Source organism: Colobus angolensis, unplaced genomic scaffold, assembly GCF_000951035.1.
Source record: "Colobus angolensis palliatus isolate OR3802 unplaced genomic scaffold, Cang.pa_1.0 Scaffold5, whole genome shotgun sequence".
Lineage (NCBI taxonomy): Eukaryota > Metazoa > Chordata > Mammalia > Primates > Cercopithecidae > Colobus > Colobus angolensis.
In genome coordinates, this window is record NW_012118487.1 from 19,421,777 (window position 1) to 19,441,216 (window position 19,440).

General features: G+C 37.2%; 1 protein-coding gene across 1 annotated transcript in view; it reads left to right on the plus strand.

Moving 5' to 3' along the window:
- The window catches only part of DDX60L (DEAD (Asp-Glu-Ala-Asp) box polypeptide 60-like), a 118,716-nt gene that overhangs the window by 96,300 nt on the left and 2,976 nt on the right, over positions 1-19,440 (plus strand). The window contains exons 33-37 of the mRNA XM_011959644.1: positions 434-555; positions 3,646-3,793; positions 5,353-5,495; positions 7,408-7,559; positions 18,405-18,467. Coding sequence (XP_011815034.1) covers positions 434-555; positions 3,646-3,793; positions 5,353-5,495; positions 7,408-7,559; positions 18,405-18,467 — 628 coding nt within the window. The remainder of the gene's footprint in view (positions 1-433; positions 556-3,645; positions 3,794-5,352; positions 5,496-7,407; positions 7,560-18,404; positions 18,468-19,440) is intronic.

Below are 19,440 nucleotides of genomic sequence, written 5' to 3' on the forward strand. Positions count from 1 at the left end.
GACGGCATTTGAAACACCCTAAGTGGCAGGCCAAGGAACCTGGATTTTTCAATTAGCTATTGAGATAACCTCAAAGATTTTTGAGTAAGTGGGGGACATGCTTATATTCATGCTTTGGAAAGACTGATGACTCTCAAGATGGCCTGAAGAAAGGAGAGTGCAAGTCAGGAAACCAGTTAGTAAACATTCTGGGTTGGGAACTAGGGCTGGTATAGTAAGGATGAAAAACAAGGCACAGAATGTAAAAGCTCCTGTCTTAACCAAAAAATTAAATGTGTACATAGTGTGGCAAATATGGTCAATTTCTGAGATATATATTTACTAGAAAATTTTGCCTTCAACAAAAGGTAATGTACTATAAAAACAAATTTAAGCACAAAATACATGGAATCAACATTACTGTTATTTACAATAGTGCTCTTTATTTAAATAGGCGCACAACAGTTTTCCCAAGATGTGATGGAAAAGCTCGTGTTAGTATTGGCAAATTTATTTGCAAGAAAATATATTCCAGCAAAATTCCAAAATGCTGATTTAAGTTTTTCTCAGTCAAAGGTAAAGTTTTGTTATACTTATAATGATGTAATAATGATAGTTATTAAATGTATGCTACTGGAAAGCATTCAGTACCTATAGGGTTACATTTTATATAAGCTACTCCGTTTGTTTTAATAGTGTTGTCTTCTCATAATTAGAGTTCTATTTAATTTTTAGTTCAAACATCTTCCCCTGCTAATCTAACAAACAATTCTTATCCCTAAAGTTTTTTCATTTTATTGGAGCAAATTTTGTAATTCAGTAGCAACAGATATTACATACACAAACAGTCGTTTAAATAGAATGACAGCCCTACTGCTGAACCTGTAGTTCCCTTGTTTACAAGGATTGTTTACAGCTAGGGATGGGAATGCAGGGAAGGAATTACATCATGAGCTCTAATGTCCTCTTCCTCTTCAGACAATATTGAGGTAGTCACCTAAGAAAGAATCCCCTAACTTGAGGGTTGAGAGACTGAAAGAAAAATTATTTTCTAAGTTTATTTGTAACACTGTTTCCAATTTCTTATTTTTTTTAAAAGACACAACAACAAAATAATAACAAGCAAACAAGCAAACAAAACCTAAGAAAATGTGCAGTAGAACCTGGGAATGTAGAAGAAGCTTGTTGCTATCCAGTAACTCTAATAAATAGAGAACAAAAAGAGAATTAGCATCAATCTAGGCTTTCTGACCTCACAATGCCTCTGGATATACCTCCAGACTTGAGCACCCAATTTTAGTTACTGACATATATCCACATTGCACACCACTGGAACTGTTAATCCTTTTCTTAAATGCATACACGTTTTAAAGTATTTAAAAAGGAAAGTTCATATTTACTACTACTATAAATAGAAAGCCAGGATCTTTGGTTTCAAAATTAAGGAAGCCATAAGAATAGATGTAGTTAACATAGGTTCTCAGCTAAAGCTGCTCTCTCTTTGCTACAAAAAGAGATTATCAACTTTTAGAGAAAGAATGGTGGTCTATTGCCTCTGGACTTTCTAGGGTTATCAGAAAGAATAGAAGAGGACTGGAAAGAAGATATTTTATTGATTGATTGATTGAGACAGAGTCTTGCTCTGTAGCCCAGGCTAGAGTGCAGTGGTGCAATCTCAGCTCACTGCAACTTCCAGCTCCCGGGTTCAAGCCATTCTCCTGCCTCAGCCTCCCAAGTGGCTGGGATTACAGGCACTTGCCACCACGCTCGACTAATTATTTTTGTATTTTTAGTATAGTTGAGGTTTCATCAGGTTGTCCAGGTTGGTTTTAAACTGCTGACCTCAAGTGATCTGCCCACCTTGGCTTCTCAAAGTGGTGGGATTACAGGCATGAGCCACTGTGCCCGTCTAGCTTTTCATTTTGTAAAACTGGTTGATAATTATTTAATGTTCTGTGTGTCATGCTAAATCATCTAATGTACCTGTAATATTATGTACTGTAATTTGGGATAACTACTCTATATTAGTCAGTGAAGATTTATTGAGCAATAAATACGTGCAAACTGTAACAAAAATCATGGTTGGGAAACATAGTTGCTACCTTCCAAGAGCTTGCTCTCCTGATGGGTCTGTATAGCATACACATTGGAGAAGGTGGCAAACAACACAAGGTGTAGGTGATAAGCAGCACATGTTCCCCTAGAACGGTGTCCAGTGGTGGCCCAATGGCAGGGTATGGAGCAGTAAAGAGACCATATCACTTTGACCAGAGTGTAGAACTGCACCTGTCAATTTGTTCTTTTGTCTTGGTCCATCCACAGATAAAGCTGAGTCCAAAGTAGGCTTGTGGAAATTGTCATACTATCTACTGTAAGGAGTTGGTAGGGGCATTCTTTATTATGTCCACACAGTGTGCCTTTTATAAGAATCCTCCAGAAAATTCTTATCTGATATTAGTGCTCAGAATAAATAACTGTTTATCTGATAGACATTCTGAAATGTGTCATTCACACTTGCTCCTAGGAATCGTAGAATATAATTTGTGCCCCATTTTAGCCTCTCTTTCTTGCTTTTCTTTCCTTTTTACCAAATTTTGATTTATATGATTATAGTGTTTTATCTTCACCCTTATAAAATACCTCGATTATTGGAAAAGTACAGGGTATGAATAAAATAAGGAAAATATCAATAAATAATGAACCCACAATTGTAATAGAAGAAAACCAAGAACATTTCTAATATCATAGCTATTTCTAACCCACGCTAAAGAAACTTCTAGTCCAAATTCTGAAAGAATTTGTTTTTAAACATGACATTTGGAAGCTGAGTTAGCTTGCAATACCAGCTACTTCTCTATCTACTACCTGTTGTATTTGGAACAAGTTTACCTCTGTGAGGCTTAGCTCCCTCATGTACAAAATGGAGACGAAAATGTTTACTGCATAGGGTTGTTCTCAGGATTAATTGAGCGGACAAACAACAAGTTCTTGGGGCAGCACAGCACAGTGTTGGCACATAATCTGAACTCAATAAAGAATTGCCTGTAATCCCAGCATTTTGGGAGGCCGAGACGGGCGGATCACGAGGTCAGGAGATCGAGACCATCCTGGCTAACATGGTGAAACCCCGTCTCTACTAAAAAAATACAAAAAACTAGCCGGGCGAGGTGGCGGGCGCCTGTAGTCCCAGCTACTCGGGAGGCTGAGGCAGGAGAATGGCGTGAACCCGGGAGGCGGAGCTTGCAGTGAGCTGAGATCCGGCCACTGCACTCCAGCCCGGGCGACACAGCGAGACTCCGTCTCAAAAAAAAAAAAAAGAATTGTCGCTACTATTGCTACACTAACTTGTTACTTGGTCTCTAAATATGTCCCTCAAGTCTCGGAACTATACCTGAGTTTAAGATCGGTGTAGGACATGTTTCTGTTAAATTGGCGGTTTTGGCTTAAGTGGAGTCAAAACAACTTTTGTTAGGAAAGATATTTACATTTATAAATGTTGGTTGAAATCAAAAGGAAATTTTACCTTAATCTCACAAGTGAATAAAGTAATCAAGGGCTTCGATGAATGAACATCCATCTGCAGAACTATGCTGCAATCTATCACCAAGCAGTATGATTTTTAAAATAAAAGTAAAGACATCTCTCTGAAATGTATTTCGCCCATAGGTGATCCTTGCCGAACTCCCGGAGGATTTCAAAGCTGCTTTACATGAGTATAACCTGGCAGTAATGAAGGATTTTGCCTCCTTCCTACTGATTGCTTCCAAGTCGGTGAACATGAAAAATGAGTATCAGCTCCCTTTGTCAAGAATCAGTAAGCAAAATTTAGTTCCATTCTGGAACAATTTAAAGAGTAAACAATCTTGACTAAGAAAATGTCTGGATATTGGATGCTTCAAAGCTGGTAAAAGAGCTTATTACAGGGCAGCTGTGCTAACCCGAGTGTTTTATCCCCAGAAAACAATGTAGCCCATTGTAGGGTGTGGCAATGGCTCTGTTTTCCAAGTAAATAAAAAACTTTACCAAGTATTTATTGGGCAATGGAGGAAAAAAATAAAAGTCATTCATGAACCATTTTGATGGAAGGTTGCCAATCTGTTCAGGTTGGAAAACTGGGTCAGAAAATATGACAGATGAAAAAAAAATGGCACAATTTCTAGCATTTTTTCCCCTGAGAGGTAGTGGCATAGTGGTTACAAATGTGAACTCTGGAAGCAAAGTGCCAAGGTCTAAATTCTGGCTCTGCTACTTATTAACCGTGAGGTCTCATGCCAGTTACTTAATCTTTCTGTGTCTCAATTTTTTAATCTATAAAATGAAATGACTAAAAGTATTACCTAGTTTACAGAATTTTAGAGGATTAGGTATATCAATGTTTACAAGGTTCTTAAAACAGTGCATGGCACATAGTCAACATCATGTAAGTCTATTCTACCCAATATGGTAGCCACCAGCTAGCTACGTGTCACTATTTAAATTAAGTTGGTTAAAAATAAAGCAGTTGAAAAGTTAATTCTTTAGTCACTTTAGCTTTAGTCACTTTAACTTTCCAGTGCTAGTAGCTTCTACTTGGACATAGTAGAGGTAAACTATTTCTATCATTATGGAAAGTTCTAGTGGACATTGCAAGTATCATTGTTTGCTTCAATTATTTGCTCTTGGTTGAGGAGTGACTGGTATTGCAAAGTAACTAAGCTTCCAAATTTCAATTTTATAGCAGGAAACTTTTAGGGGAGAATAAATGGGAAGAACAAGCCAGATTAAGAGTAAAGAGTGGAGCCATAAAATGATTCCCATATTCCCCTATCTCCTAATATAGTCTTAGTTGGAGTAAAAGACAGTGAGGTAAGCATTGTAGTTACTCAAGATTTGTTGATGTAGGACACAGCATGAGCAAATGCAGACAATAATGGTGGAAGCAAGGAAAGTACTGCAGACAAAAGACGATGGGAGTGTGTGATTGTGTCATGATGGGAAAAAGGAGCCAGGCCTGAGTGCATGACTTGGTGCCTTCAAAGTCCAGCGAGATGGTACTTGCTGGACGGAACCTGTGTTTTATCTCTTATGCCAGCTCCAAATCCACTGGTAGGAGCTGCCTGAACATCATGTCTGGGAGGTTTCTGAGGTTATATCTGAGTTCATAGGCAAAAATAACAGGTAATAAAAAAAAGTAATGATAATAAGTTAATAGTCAACATGGATTGAATGATTACTCTGTGCCAAGCTGCGTTCATGACTTTACGCACCGTATCTCAATCCGTTTTCATTCTGATGAGATGAATGTCACCTGCTGTGGCCTGACCTACAGTGAGTTTAACAGGGTTTTCTGGGCTGATTTTTAAAACCTAACGTGACCTAGTCCCAAATGGTCAGAATTCACAGGTAAAGAATGTGAAGACTCCCAGCTCGTGTCTCACTTGATGAGCTGCAAGGAAGGAAGAGCAGCTGTTTCACCATTTGTTTGTCTTTCGGGGAACACAGATAATGATTTGCTTCGACCAGAGACTGTCAATCAGGTAAGTGAAGGATTCATCTTACGTACAAAACGTGTTTAACAGAGAGAGTGGGGTTACATTGCTGTGAAGCCTTGATAGGACCTCAAACCCAAAACACTGAAAAATGTCCACTGATGCCAGTACCATTGTCTAAGAGAACGAAACCCTGGAGGCCAGTGTGATTTTATGCTGGGTGGAGTTGGTCTGAGAAACCCTGCTTCTTTGTCTAAAATTTCAGACACCACCTCTTTTTTTCTCATTTTTTAATGAGGTTTGCCATAGGTTTGCTGTGGGAAGAGGAAAAGAAAGTGGCTCACATTTTTCCAAAATTGATCATAGACCTCATAGTGCTTTCTCTACTCCAGACCACATGGGTCTTTGGGGACAGTGGTCTACAAAGTGGACCACAAAGCATTAGAACTTCGGGAGGTTCTGGATAAAATATTAGGGTGCTGGAGGATTTTAGACTTAATTTGAAATATGAGAAATAAATTCCACATTGATTATATTTAATAATAAAGATTGACACTGTGCACTGGCTTATTTTATCCCTGGGTCAGAGAGTCACATCATGTCAAGAGTGGTCTTCAAGTATTTTTGCATATTTAACATTTAAAGGATTTTTAAAAATCATGAATCTTCTTGCATAGTTTGAATTGACATCTAAAAATTTTGTTAACCAAAATTTAAATAGCTGCTAATGTAATTTCAGGTTCATTATAAATATTGGCATTTTAAAAGAACTGTTAAATTATTTAAAAGTTCATCCAAAAGAATATAGATATCAAAGCTATTTGATACCCAGAGTAAACAAATAGAAAAGAACACAGATAATCAAACAACTTCTTCAAAGTTACAGATTCTACATTATGTATTTTCTCATTGAACTTATATATCTTCCCTTGCCTTCCCTCCCCTCCCCTCCCCTCCTCTTCCCTCCTCTCCCCTCCCCTCCCTTTCCCCCCTTTTTATTTGTGACAGGGTCTCACTCTGTTGCCCAGGCTGGAGTGCATTGGCACTATCTCGGCTCACTGCAGCCTCAACTTCCTGGGCTCAGGTGATCCTCCCACCTCAGTCTTCCACATACCTGGAACTACAGGCACGTGCCATCATGCCCAGCTAGTTTTTTATGTTTTTAGTGGAGATGGGTTTCAGCATATTGCCCAGTCTGATCTCGAACTCCTGGGCCCAAGCAATCCACCCACCTCAGCTTCCCAGAGTGCTAGGATTATAGGCATGAGCCACCATGCCTCGCCTGAACTTGTACTTTCATTCCAACTTGCTCCACAGTTTAATTTTACCCATGCACTGGCAGAATTTGCAGATTCTTTCTGATTCTGTACAGATTAATTTGTCTAATTTGCCCAGAACCATGGAGACTTAGTTTTTATTTGTTTGTTTTGCTTCTCTTCATTTTCTCCTCTTCTACCTCCTCCTCCGCCACTTTTTTCTTCTCTCCAGAGCCCAAAGGTTTGTGTTGTTTCTTTTTATTCTCCTTGTGAGCACAGGGAGACACTAGCTACATGACACTCCTTTCAAGGTCATTCTGTGCACCAACTAAGATCATGATGAAAATTCCACCTTAAAATCAGCTTCTATTTATTTTTCCTTAGTGAATGTTGCTAACAGTATTGTAGTTGGACAGTTGAAATTGCCTTCAGTATGCTGTGAGAGCTCCCATTTGCCTCAGTGGGGCTGCCCATTCCCGAGGCATGCTTAGTGTGGCACTGGCCAGTGTCTGTAACATGCCCCTTTCCCTCTTATGGGCCCTATTTCCCTCAACCCCTATGGGAGTCCCCCTCTGCCTGCCTCCGTCACTTCGACTTATTCAGAACATACTTTAAGAAACAGATTCATACAAAAGAAATCTGAAACTGCAAACAGTTACTCATTACATATCAATAATGAATTAATAGAAAATGTCTTTCTTCAGGTCATTCTGCGCACAATCGGTGTTAGCGGCGCTCAGGCTCCTCTGCTGTGGCCAAGGAAGTTAGATAACCGAGGAAGGAGAATGCCACTAAATGCATATGTGCTCAATTTCTATCAACACAACTGCTTGACAAGATTAGACCAAACTAATGGGTAGGTTTATGGGTGTGTTTCTATAAAATATATACATACATATATATCTATGTTTTATTGTATATTCATATTATATATGTAACAGCATATAATTTACATTATATAATTGTATAAACATAAATTTTTATATTTTTAAATAGGAATTTTAATACATAATCTTTTTAAGAGTTTAAAATACAGACTAATCATTAAAAAAATACTAGATCACTTTGTAGAAGACTAATTTCTGGTGATTAGAAACTCCAGTATTATTTTGGATTTTGGGGCTACTACCAAAATCTTGGTACTTGAACTGGTTCTGGTGAATGTAATTCTGAAGACAGAAAATTTGGATACATTACAAAGCCCAAAAAGATATTTTAATTATACTAAATGTATAATTTATATGTTTATTAGTATAATTAGTATAATTTAGTATAATTTATTAGTATAATTAGTATAATTTATTAGTATAATTTAGTAATATAACTAAATTATTAGTATAATTTAGTAATATAACTAAATTATTAGTATAATATACCATTACACTAATTATTCATTGTATAATTCACTAATTATATTATTAGTATAATTTACCATTACACTAATTATCTATTAAGAAAGAATGTTGGATGATTTCCAGAAGTATATCAAATATTATTTTTATGAAATAATATTTTAAATGAAATAAATATTTATTTTTATGAAATAAATTAATATTTATTTTTTTCCCACAAATGCAACATGGAGGGAAAAGATCTGAAACTTACATTATGAGATAGTTAACTTAGCAGGTGTCTGTTAGAAAGTGACACTTGTTCTAGTTCTTTGACATGGAAAATATTTACAAAGCAGTAAAGAAGGATGAATACTTAGAATTCACATGGAAAGTGAATAATTTAGCCCTGGAAACAAGTAGGTAGAAATGGGGAAAGTTATGCTTTTAAACAATGATTCAGGAATTCTCTTTATATTTTACATAAATTTTTAAATAATTCTGATCAAAATAAGTTTTAAATATTTAAATGCTGTTCTTTTTTAAGTTTTTAAATTGACATATTGTAACTGTACATATTTATAGAGTACGATTTGATATTTTGAAACATATATGTTGTATAATGATCAAATCAGGTTAGCCAGTGTACCCATCACCTTATACACTTATCATTTTTTTTTTTTATGGTGAGAACATTCAAAAGACTCTCTTCTTGCTACTTTGTAATCTACAATACAATACTGTTAACTGTATGTACCTTACTGTGCAATAAAACACTAGAACATGTTCCTCCTATCTACTTACTGTGATTTTGTACATGTTCACCAACCTCTGCCCACCTTCTCTCTCTTCCCCTCCCCAATCTTTGTAACCATTATTCTACCCTCTACTTCTATTATAGTAATTTTTCTTCTTTTTAAATTTCACATGTGGGGAATATCATGCAATATTTTTCTTTCTGTCTCTGGCTTATTTCACTTAACATAATGTCCTCCAGATTGATTCATGTTGCCACAAATGACAGGATTTCATTCCTTTTTATGGCTGAATAGTATCTAATTGTGTATATGTACCACATTTTCTTTATTCATCCATTGTTGGACACTTAAGTTGATTCCATATCATAGCTATTGTAAATAGTGTGGCAATAAAGATGGGAGTACAGGTATCTGTTTGACATACTGATTTAATTTCTTTGGATATATAACTAGTAGTGGGATTGCTTGATCATATCATAATTCTAGTTGCAATGTTTTGAATAATTTATACACTGTTTTCCATAATGGATTTCCTCATTTATAATCCTACCCACAGCATATAAGGGTTCCCTTTCCTTCACATTCACACCAACACTTGCTTTCTTTTGTCTTTTTATTATTAGTAGCCATTCTAACTAGAGTGAGGTGGTATTTGATTGTGGTTTGGATTGGCATTCTGTGGTGGTTAGTGATAGTGAACATTTATTCATATACCTATTGGCCTTTTGTATACTTTCTGTTGAGAAATGTCTATTAAAGTTTTTGCCCATTTTTAAGTTGATTTTTTTTTGCTGTTAAGTTTCTTATGTATTCTGGATATGAATCTTTTGTCTGATGTATAGTGTGCATATATTTTTCTGCCATCTTATAGGTTATCTCTTCACTCTGTTAATTGTTTTCTTTACTGTGGAAAACTTTTTGGTTTGATGTAATCTCTTTTGTCTGCTTTTGCTTTTATTGCTTGTGTTTTTGAGATCTTATTTAAAAAATCCTTGCCCAGTCCAGTATCATGAAGTTTTTCTGCTGTTTTTTTTCTTTTCTTTTCTTTCTTTCTTTTTTTTTTTTAATGGCTATATTAGTTTGTTTTCACACTGCCGTTAAAGACATACCCAAGACTGGGCAATTTTAAAAGAAAGGGGTTTATTTGACCTGCGTGTGAGTTCCACGACCTCACAATCATGATGGAAGGTGAAAGGCATGTCTTACATGGTGGCAGACAAGAGAAGAGAGCTTGTGCAGGGAACCTCCCATTTTTAAACCCATCAGATCTTGTGAGACTCATTCACTATTAGGAGAATAGTTCAGGAAAGACCTGCCCCCATAATTCAGTCACCTCCCACCAGATTCCTCCCATGACACATGGGAATTGTGGGACTTACAATTCAAGATTAGATTTGGGTGGGGACACAGCCAAACTATATCATTCTGCCCCTGACCCCTCCCAAATCTCATGCCCTCACATTTCAAAACCAGTCATGCCTTCCCAGCAGTCCCCCAGAGTCTTAACTCATTTCAGCATTAACTCAAAAGTCCACAGTCCAATGTCTTATCTGATACAAGACAAGTCCATTTCACCTATGAGCCTGTAAAATCAAAAGCACGTTAGTTACTTCCTAGATACAGTGGAGGTATGAGGATTGGGTAAATACAGCCATTCCAAAGAGAGAAATTGGCCAAAACAAAAGGGCTACAGGCCCCATGCAATTTGAAATCCAGCAGGGCAGTCAAGTCTTAAAGCTCCAAAATGATCTCCTTTGACTCCACGTCTTGCATCCGGGCCATGCTGATGCAAGAGGTGGGTTCCCATAGTCTTGGGCAGCTCTACCCCTTTGGTTTTGCAGGGTACAGCCTCCCTCCTGGCTGCTTTCACAGGCTGGCATTGAGTGTCTGTGGCTTTTCCAGGTGCACAGTGCAAGCTTTCAGTGGATCTACCATTCTGGGGTACAGAGGATAGTGGCCCTCTTCTCACAGCTCCACTAGCCAGTGCCCCACTTAGGACTCTTTGTGGGGGCTCTGACCCCACATTTTTCTTCTGCACTGCCTGAGCACGGGTTCTCCATGGGGGCCCGGCCCCTGCAACTAACTTCTGCCCGGGCATCCAGGCATTTCCATACATCTTCTGAAATATAGGGGGGCGGTTCCCAAATCTCAATTCTTGACTTATGTGTACCTGCAGGGTCAACACCACGTGGAAGCTACCAAGGTTTGGGGCTTGCACCCTTTGAGGCCATGGCTCGAGCTCTACATTAGCCTCTTTCAGCCATGGCTGGAGCAGCTGGGACACGGAACAAAGTCCCTACACTGCACACAGCACAGGGACCCTGGGCCTGGCCCGTGAAACCACTGTTTCCTCCTAGGTTTCCAGGCCTGTGATGGGAGGGTCTGCCGTGAAGACCTCTGCCATGTCCTGGAGACATTTACCCCATTGTCTTGGGGATTAACATTAGGTTTCTTGTTACTTATGCAAATTTCTGCAGCTGGCTTAAATTTCTCCTCAGAAAATGGGATTTTCTTTTCTATTGAATTGCCAAGCTGCAAATTTTCCAAACTCTTATGCTGTGCTTCCCTTATAAAACTGGATGTCTTTAACAATGCCCAAGTCACCTCTTGAATGCTTTGCTGCTTAGAAATTTCTTTCTCCAGACACCCTAAATCATCTCTCTCAAGTTCCAAGTTCCACAAATCTCTAGGGCAGGGGCAAAATGCTGCCAATCTCTTTGCTAAAACATACAAGAGTTACCTTTGCTCCATTTCCCAACAAGTTCCTCATTTCCATCTGAGACCACCTTAGACTGGACTTTATTGTCCATATTGCTATCAGCATTTTGGACAAAGCCATTCAACAAGTCTGTAGGAAGTTCCAAACTTTCCCACATTTTCCTATCATCTTCTGAGCTTTCCAAACTGTTTCAATCTTTGCCTGTTACCCAGTTCCAAAGTCACTTCCACATTTTCAGGTATCTTTTCAGTAGTGCTCCACTCTACTGGTACCAATTTACTGTGTTAGTTCATTTTCACATTGCTGATAAAGGCATACCCAAGACTGGACAATTTACAAAAGAAAAAGTTTTATTGGACTTAAGAGTTCCACATGGCTGGGGAGACCTGACAATCATGGCGGAAGGTGAAAGGCACGGAAGGTGGCGGATGAGTAAAGAGAGCTTGTGCAGGGACATTCCCATTTTTAAAACCGTCGGGTCTCATGAGACTCATTCACTATCACAAGAACAGCGCAGGAAAGACCCGCTCTCTTAAGTCAGTAACCTCCCACTGGGTTCCTCCCACGACATGTGGTAATTGTGGGGGTTATGATTCAAGATGAGATTTGTGTGGAGAGACAGCCAAACCATATTAATTGTTTTATAGTTTCAGGTTTTACATTTAAGTCTTTAACCATTTTGAATAGATTTTTGTATATGGTGAGAGGTAGGAGTCTTGTCTCCTTCTTGTGCCTGTGTATATCTAATTTTCCCAGCATCATATATTGACATATTAGCATTATGCTATTATATTACATATATTATTAAAATAAGCAAATTTATAAATTTATAAATAAAATTATAAAATTAATAAAATATTAAAATAATATATATAATTATGCTATTATATTTAATATGTTATTAACATATTAACATATAACATATTAGCATAACCTATTAAACACATATATAATAGCATATAATATATTAACATATAATGGCATAACATATTAAACACATATTCCCTTCTCCCTCATGTGTGTTCTTGGCACACATGAGGGAAAAGTTAATTTATAAAAAATCAGTTGGTTGTAAACGTGTAGATTTATTTCTGGGTTTTCTATTGTTTCATTGGTCAAAGTATGTGGTTTTTATGATGGAATCATACTATTGGTTATGATAGCTTGTAGTATATAGTGTGTTGAAGTCAGGTAGTGTGATGCCTCTAGCAGCATTTGTTTTGCTGAGGATTGCTTTGCATATTTGGGACTTTTTGTGATTTCCTACAAATTTTAGGATTTTTTTCCTATTTTTGTAAAGAATATCATTGGTATTTTAATGGAGATTGTATTAAATTTATAGATCATTTTGGGTAGTGTGGCCATTTTAACAATACTAATTTTCTCATTCCATGAACATGGAATATCTTTTCATTTCTTAGTGTCCTCTTTAATTTCTTTCATCAATGTTTTATAGTTTTCAGTGTAGAGATCTTTTACCTTCTTTTTTATTTATCTAATTTTTGTAGCTATTGTAAATGAATTTGTTTTAAAAATTTTTATTTTCAGTTTGCTATTATTGCATAGAAACACTACTGATTTTTGTATATTAATTTTGTATCCTGCAAATTTGTATTTTTTATTGATCAATTCTAACAGTTTTTCACTAAGTCTTTAGGGTTTCCTATATATAAGATCTTGTCTGAAAACAGGGACAATCTGAGTTTTTCCTTTCCAATTTGGATGTCTTTTATTTATTTATTCTCTTGTCTGGTTGCCCTGGCTAGGACTACCGGTACTATGTTGAATAAAAATGGTGAAAGTTGGCATCCTTGTCTTGTTCCTGATCATATGATGTTAGCTATGGATTGGTCATATATGACTTTTATTGTGTTGAGGTACATATCTTCTATACCTAATTTGTTAAGAGTTTTTATTATGAAGGGATGTTTTGAATTTTGTCAAATGCTTTTTCTGTATCTATTGAATGATCATATGGTTTTTGTTTTTCTGTTAATGTGATTTATCTCATTTATTGATTTGCATATCTTGCACTATCCTTGCATTGCCAGGATAAATCCCCTTTGATCTTATTGAATAACATTTTTAATGTGCTTTTGAATTTGGTTTGCTAGTATCTTGTTGAGAATTTTTGGATTTGTGTTTATCAGAGAGACTGGCCTATAATTTTTGTTGTTGTTGTATCCTTGTCTAGTTTGAGAGTCAGAATAATATTGGTCTCATTAAAAAAAATTGGAAGTAGTCCCTCCTCTTAAATTCCCTTAATAGTTTGAACAGGATTGGTATTAGTCTTCTTTAAATGTTTGGTAGAATTCAGCAGTGAAGCCATGAAGTCCTGGGCTTTTATTTTTTTTTTTCTGATGAAAAACTTATGATTACTAGTTCAATTTCCTCTCTCATTACTGCTGTGTTTAGATTTTCTATTTCTTCTTTATTTAATTTTGGGAGGTTGTATATGTCCAGGAACTTAGCCATTTCTTCCATGTTATCAAAATTTTTGGTATATAGTTGTTCATAATAGTACCTTATTATTTTTTGTACTTCTGTGGAACTGTTGTAATGTCTCCTTTTTAATATGTAATTTTATTTATTTTAGTCTTCCCTCTTTTTTTCTTAGTCTCGCTAATGGTTTACCAATTTTCTTTATCTTTTCAAAATCATCTTCATTTTGTTGACCTTTCAAATTGCGTTTTTAGCCTCTATTTTGTTTACTTCTGCATTAAGCTTTATTCTGTCCTTCTACCAGTTTTGGGTTTAGTTTGTTATTGTATATTAAGTTTCTTGAGGTGCATCGTTTGATTGTTTAGTAAAAATCTTTCTTTTTTTTTGATTTAGGCCTTTATTGCTATAAATTCCATTTTAAAACGGCTTTTTCTATGTTCCATAAGTTTCATTATAATGTGTTTCCATTCTCATTTGTCTTAGGAAATTTTTAAATTTCCTTTTTACTTTGTTTATTGACCTGTTGGTTTTTTTAGGAGTAATTGTTTAATTTCCATGTATTTGTAAATTTTCCAGAGTTTTTCTTGTTGCTGATTTCTAGTTTTATACCATTTTGCTCAGAAAAGTTACTTGATATGATCTCTATTTTCTTAAATTTGTTCAGACTTGTTTTGTGATCAAACATATGATTTATCCAAGAGAATATTCCATGTACAGTTGAGAAAAATGTGTATTCTGAAGCTGTTGGATAGAATATTCTGTTAAAAAAAAATCAGCCAGGCACAGTGGCCAACACCTGTAATCCCAGCACTTTGGGAGGTTGAGGTGGGATGATCACTTGAGGTCAGGAATTCAAGACTAGCTTGGGCATCATAGCAAGACCCTGTCTCTTAAAAAAGGCTATTAGGTCAATTTGGTCTATGGTGCAGTTTAATTCTGATGATTCCTTGTTAATTTTTTTTGCCTGGATGACCCATTCATTGTTGAAAGTGGGATGTTGAAGTCCCTAATATTATTATACTGCATTTTATCTCTCCTTTTAGATCTAATAATATTTGCTTTATGTATGTGGATGTGTTGGTATATAGAATTACAATACTATAACCTCTTGTTGAATTGATTCTTTTATCATTATATAATGACTTTATTTGTCCTTTTTATAGTTTTTGTCTTATAGTTTATTTTATCTGATATAAGTATTGCTACTCCTGATCAGTTTTGATTTCTATTTGCATGGGATATCTTTGTCCCTTCCTTCACTTTCAGTCTATGCTTGTCTTTAATGGTGAGGTGATTCTCTAGTAGTCAGCATACAATCATATAGTTGAGTTAGTTTTTTAAGAGATGGGGTCTCTCTCTGTCACTGGGGCTGGAGTACAGTGGCACAACCATAGCTCACTGTAGTCTCAAACTCCTGGGTTCATTCAGTCCTCCCAGCTCAGCCTCCTGAGTAGCTAGGACTACAGGTGTGCACCACCAAACCTGGCTAATTTTTTATTTTTCTTTTTTGTACAGACAGGGTTTTACTATGTTACCTTTAAAATAAAATCCATTCACTCTGTATCTTTTAACTGGAAACTTTAATCTATTTATTTTCAAGGTAATTATAAGTAGGTAAGAACTTACATCTGCCATTTTGTTCATTGTTTTCTGGTTGTTTTGTAGATTCTTTGTTCCTTTATTCTCCTGCTGTTGCTTATGTGTGTGGTTTGGTGGTTTTCTGTGGTGCTAAGTTTTATTTCTTTCTTGTATCTTATTTGCATGCCTGCTCTAAATTCTTTCTTTGTGTTTATCATGTGCTAACATAAAGAGTCTTGTAGTTATAATAAACTATTTTATGCTGATAGCAACTTAACTTTGGTCACATAAAAATATTTTAGATTTTCTTGCTTCCCCCCAGTAATTTCTGTTTTTGTTGACTTAATTTACGTCTTTATCTATTGTGTATTCCTTAGTCATTAATTGTAGCTGTTATTGTGTTTTGACCATTTTGAGTTAAAGCTTTCGGACTAGAGAATTGAAGGATTTCCGTAGCACCCAGACAACATAGGGTCATTCTGAATTTGATTATGAATTTACTTCTATTGATTAGTTTTAATCTTTCGAATATTTTTGTGATAGTAATGATCATTCTTTCATTTTTAGTTGTAGCATTCCCTTAATTTTTTGTAAGCCTAGACTAGTAGTGATAAATTTCCTCAGCTTTTGCTTGTCTGGGAAGATCTTTATGTCTCCTTCATTTCTGAAGGATAGCTTTCCTGGATATAGTATTCTTGACTGACTTTTCTTTTTCTTTCAGTACTTTGAATATATCATTTCATTCTTTCCTGGCCTGTGAGGTTTCTGCTGGAAAATCTGCTGATAGTCTCATGAGGATTCCCTTATATGTGACTTGATGCTTTTCTCTGCAGCATTTAGAATTCTTTGTCTTTGACTTTTGACAGTTTGGTTATAATGTGCCTCAGAGTGTATCTTTGTGGGTTGAAACTAACTGGGGACATTTGAGCTTCTTAGATGCATGTATCTCCCAAGACATGGGAAGTTTTCAGCTATTATTTTGTTAATAATAACAAAATATTTCTCTACTTCTCCCTCTGGTGCCCCTATAAGGTGAATATTTGTTCATTTAATGGTATCCCATAAATCCTATAGGGTTTCTTAATTCCTTTTCATTCTTTTTCCCTCCTTGATTGGTTATTTCAAAAGACCAGTCTTCAAGTTTAGAAATTATTTCTTTAGCTTGATTTATTCTGTTGCTAAAGCTCACATTCTTTTTTAAATCTAATGCATTGAATTCTTTAGCTCCAAGATTTCTTTGGTTCTTTCGTATGATATCTACAGGAGGATAGGCTACAGATGTTGGTGGTGTAGTTTTGCTGGGGGAGGGGGCACTGAGCTGGTTATTTGGGGCAGGCAAATGTTTTGGTTCAGTGTGCCAGCAGGCTGTATGGTGAATTCTTCAGAGAAGTGAGGCTATCACCAGGCTGGCTCTTGAGCTGGGTATCTGTGGGTACAGTGAGCCAGACAGCTGGCAGTAGTGTCTCTGCAGGGGAGGTAGGACTACTGTTGGACTGCTGTTGGTTTGAGTGCAGGCATGTGTGGGCTGGCTAGCTGTGTGGTAGTGTCTATGGGGAGGTCAGGCTGCTGCTGAACTGGATATTAGGCCAAGTGCATGTCTAGTGGGCCTGCTGGCTGTGTGGCAGTGTCCCTGGGAAGATGAGGCCTCTGCTGAACTGGCTGTCAGGCCAGGCACATGTACATACATGCTGGGCTGGCTGGCATGCAGCAGTCTTTCCAGGAGTGGGGGGGCACCTCTGCCCTGGTGCCAGGCTTGGCATGGGTTGGTGCAGGCATGGTGGTTTTTCTGGGTATGCAGCATGAGTATGCACTGATGTAGTGACCTGGCCACCTGTTCAGTGGCTTTCTTGCTGTGCATGTCTGCCTTTTCCCCAGTGGGTTGTGGGCTGGCACATAGCTTTGAATTTGAAATGATATTGCGGCTTCAGGGATGGAGAAAGAGAGTGGCTGCTGGCCTTCAAAATGTCATCATGCCATAGCTGCTTAGGTCATGAAGGAGGGGATACACAATGTGGGGTCTTACTTGGGTGCAACGTAGCTACTTAAACTTGTAGTAACTCTCCAAAATAGATTCTGGGCATGTGAGGTCTGGGAGACTGTCTTGTAGCAAAAACTTCTGGCATCTGTGATGGCTGTGGAAACCCCTGGAAGTCTTTAGCATACCATTTTCCTGTTAAGAAGAAGCCACCCTGACTCCCAGTCATTCCTGGTAGGAGAGACAGTGTGGCAGAGACGGGGTGCCTCACTCCACAGCCTCTATGGTGCTATCTTGGGCTCCTGTGCTCCACAGGGATTTTGGTGCTCCCCTGGTGCTCTCCAGCATACTGAGTCACTCCAGTTGAAATAGAATTGTTTATTTGTTGTTTTGGTTCCTTTCTATGGGGGAGATAAGCACCAGGCAACTCTCGTTTTCCATCTTGCTCAATGTTCTGCCATCCTTGACAAATCTTGAGCTACATCTATTTTTCTTAGGTCTAGTTCTTAGTTGTGAAGAACTAAGAAAGTAGAAATAGAACTAAGAAAGTAGAAGAAGTAAGTAGAAATAACATTAGTCTAGTAGAAATAACATTAGTCTATCAACTTGTTTTATTTTCACCCTAATCTCTAGTCCTCATTGACCCTTCTAAGCTTTACTTTTATGTTTCACCCTCCCCCTTTGATGATGGTCAAATTTATCTGTTTAACAATTTTTTTGTGGTTTTTACCTATGCCTCTCAATTTCATTATGATTAATACAATAGAATGAAATCTTAACTGGGAATGTATTTGGCAGATAAATTAACTTCCATGGACAGACCACTATTAAAGTTTGAGTTAATTCTTTTATGTTTATGTTTTTATACTTTTTAATTAAGAAATGTTGTTCTCTTTAGGATGCGTATGGGGCAGCTTTTAAAGTGTTTGAAAGATTTTGCATTCAGCATTCAGGCTATCAGGTATGTTTCATGCTGAATTTGATTTTCTCAATTATTTAATGGTAGTTTAGCAAACATATAGCTCTTCCTTTGTGTAAGTTGATGATTCTCATGAAGGAGCACTCTGAAGATACCATTGAGCCTCCCAGGTTCTCTACAACTCAGCTGTCCAAAGCTCTGTAGACCCATTCCTCAGGACACTGTCACACTGGATTTTGTATTAAGATTCATCTCAAATCCATTTGTAATTGAATTTCATTCAGATCACAGCCTGGAAGGCACTTCCTCATGACTTCATAAATCTCCGTGCCTCACTGTACTCAAGTTCTACCAATGCTGAGCAGTCACACTGAGTCAGATAAATAACTTCAGTAGGTCTCTGGTTTATATCCACTTCAAAGCACTTAAGTCTTTCTCATACTCGGTGCCTTTCCCAGACCCTGACATCTCCTGTTGATTTCCTGTGTTCATCTGCCCAATGCTCAACAGAGACCCAAGCAAATATGAACTCTTTGTGAGCACTCCTTTCTCTGTGCTCCATTAGTCATATAGTTTTTGTCTAGCTCCATTTTCCTTATCTCTAGTCCTTACTTCTTTATCAAGTGTATGTGGTTTTTCACATAAATTTAGTTTTGGAAGGAGAATATTTAGAGTTCCTTGTTAGTGAGGACACATTTGTGGTTTTCCTTGGTCTGAGCCGAGCCTGACCCTTTGGGAAGCTTTCTACAAAGAGTGAAAGGCTTAGGATGGCCCTAAGTGGCTTATAGCTATCAGAGCTACAACCTCTTTGAGCAGCCTGAGAAACTTTGGAGATTTTAAACGTATCTCAAGAGTTTAAACAGGAAAAATAATTCCTTCATTTCGAGACCATCCTGATGAACACGGTGAAACCCCGTCTCTACTAAAAAATACAAAAACTAGCCGGGCGAGGTGGCGGGCGCCTGTAGTCCCAGCTACTCGGGAGGCTGAGGCAGGAGAATGGCGGGAACCCGGG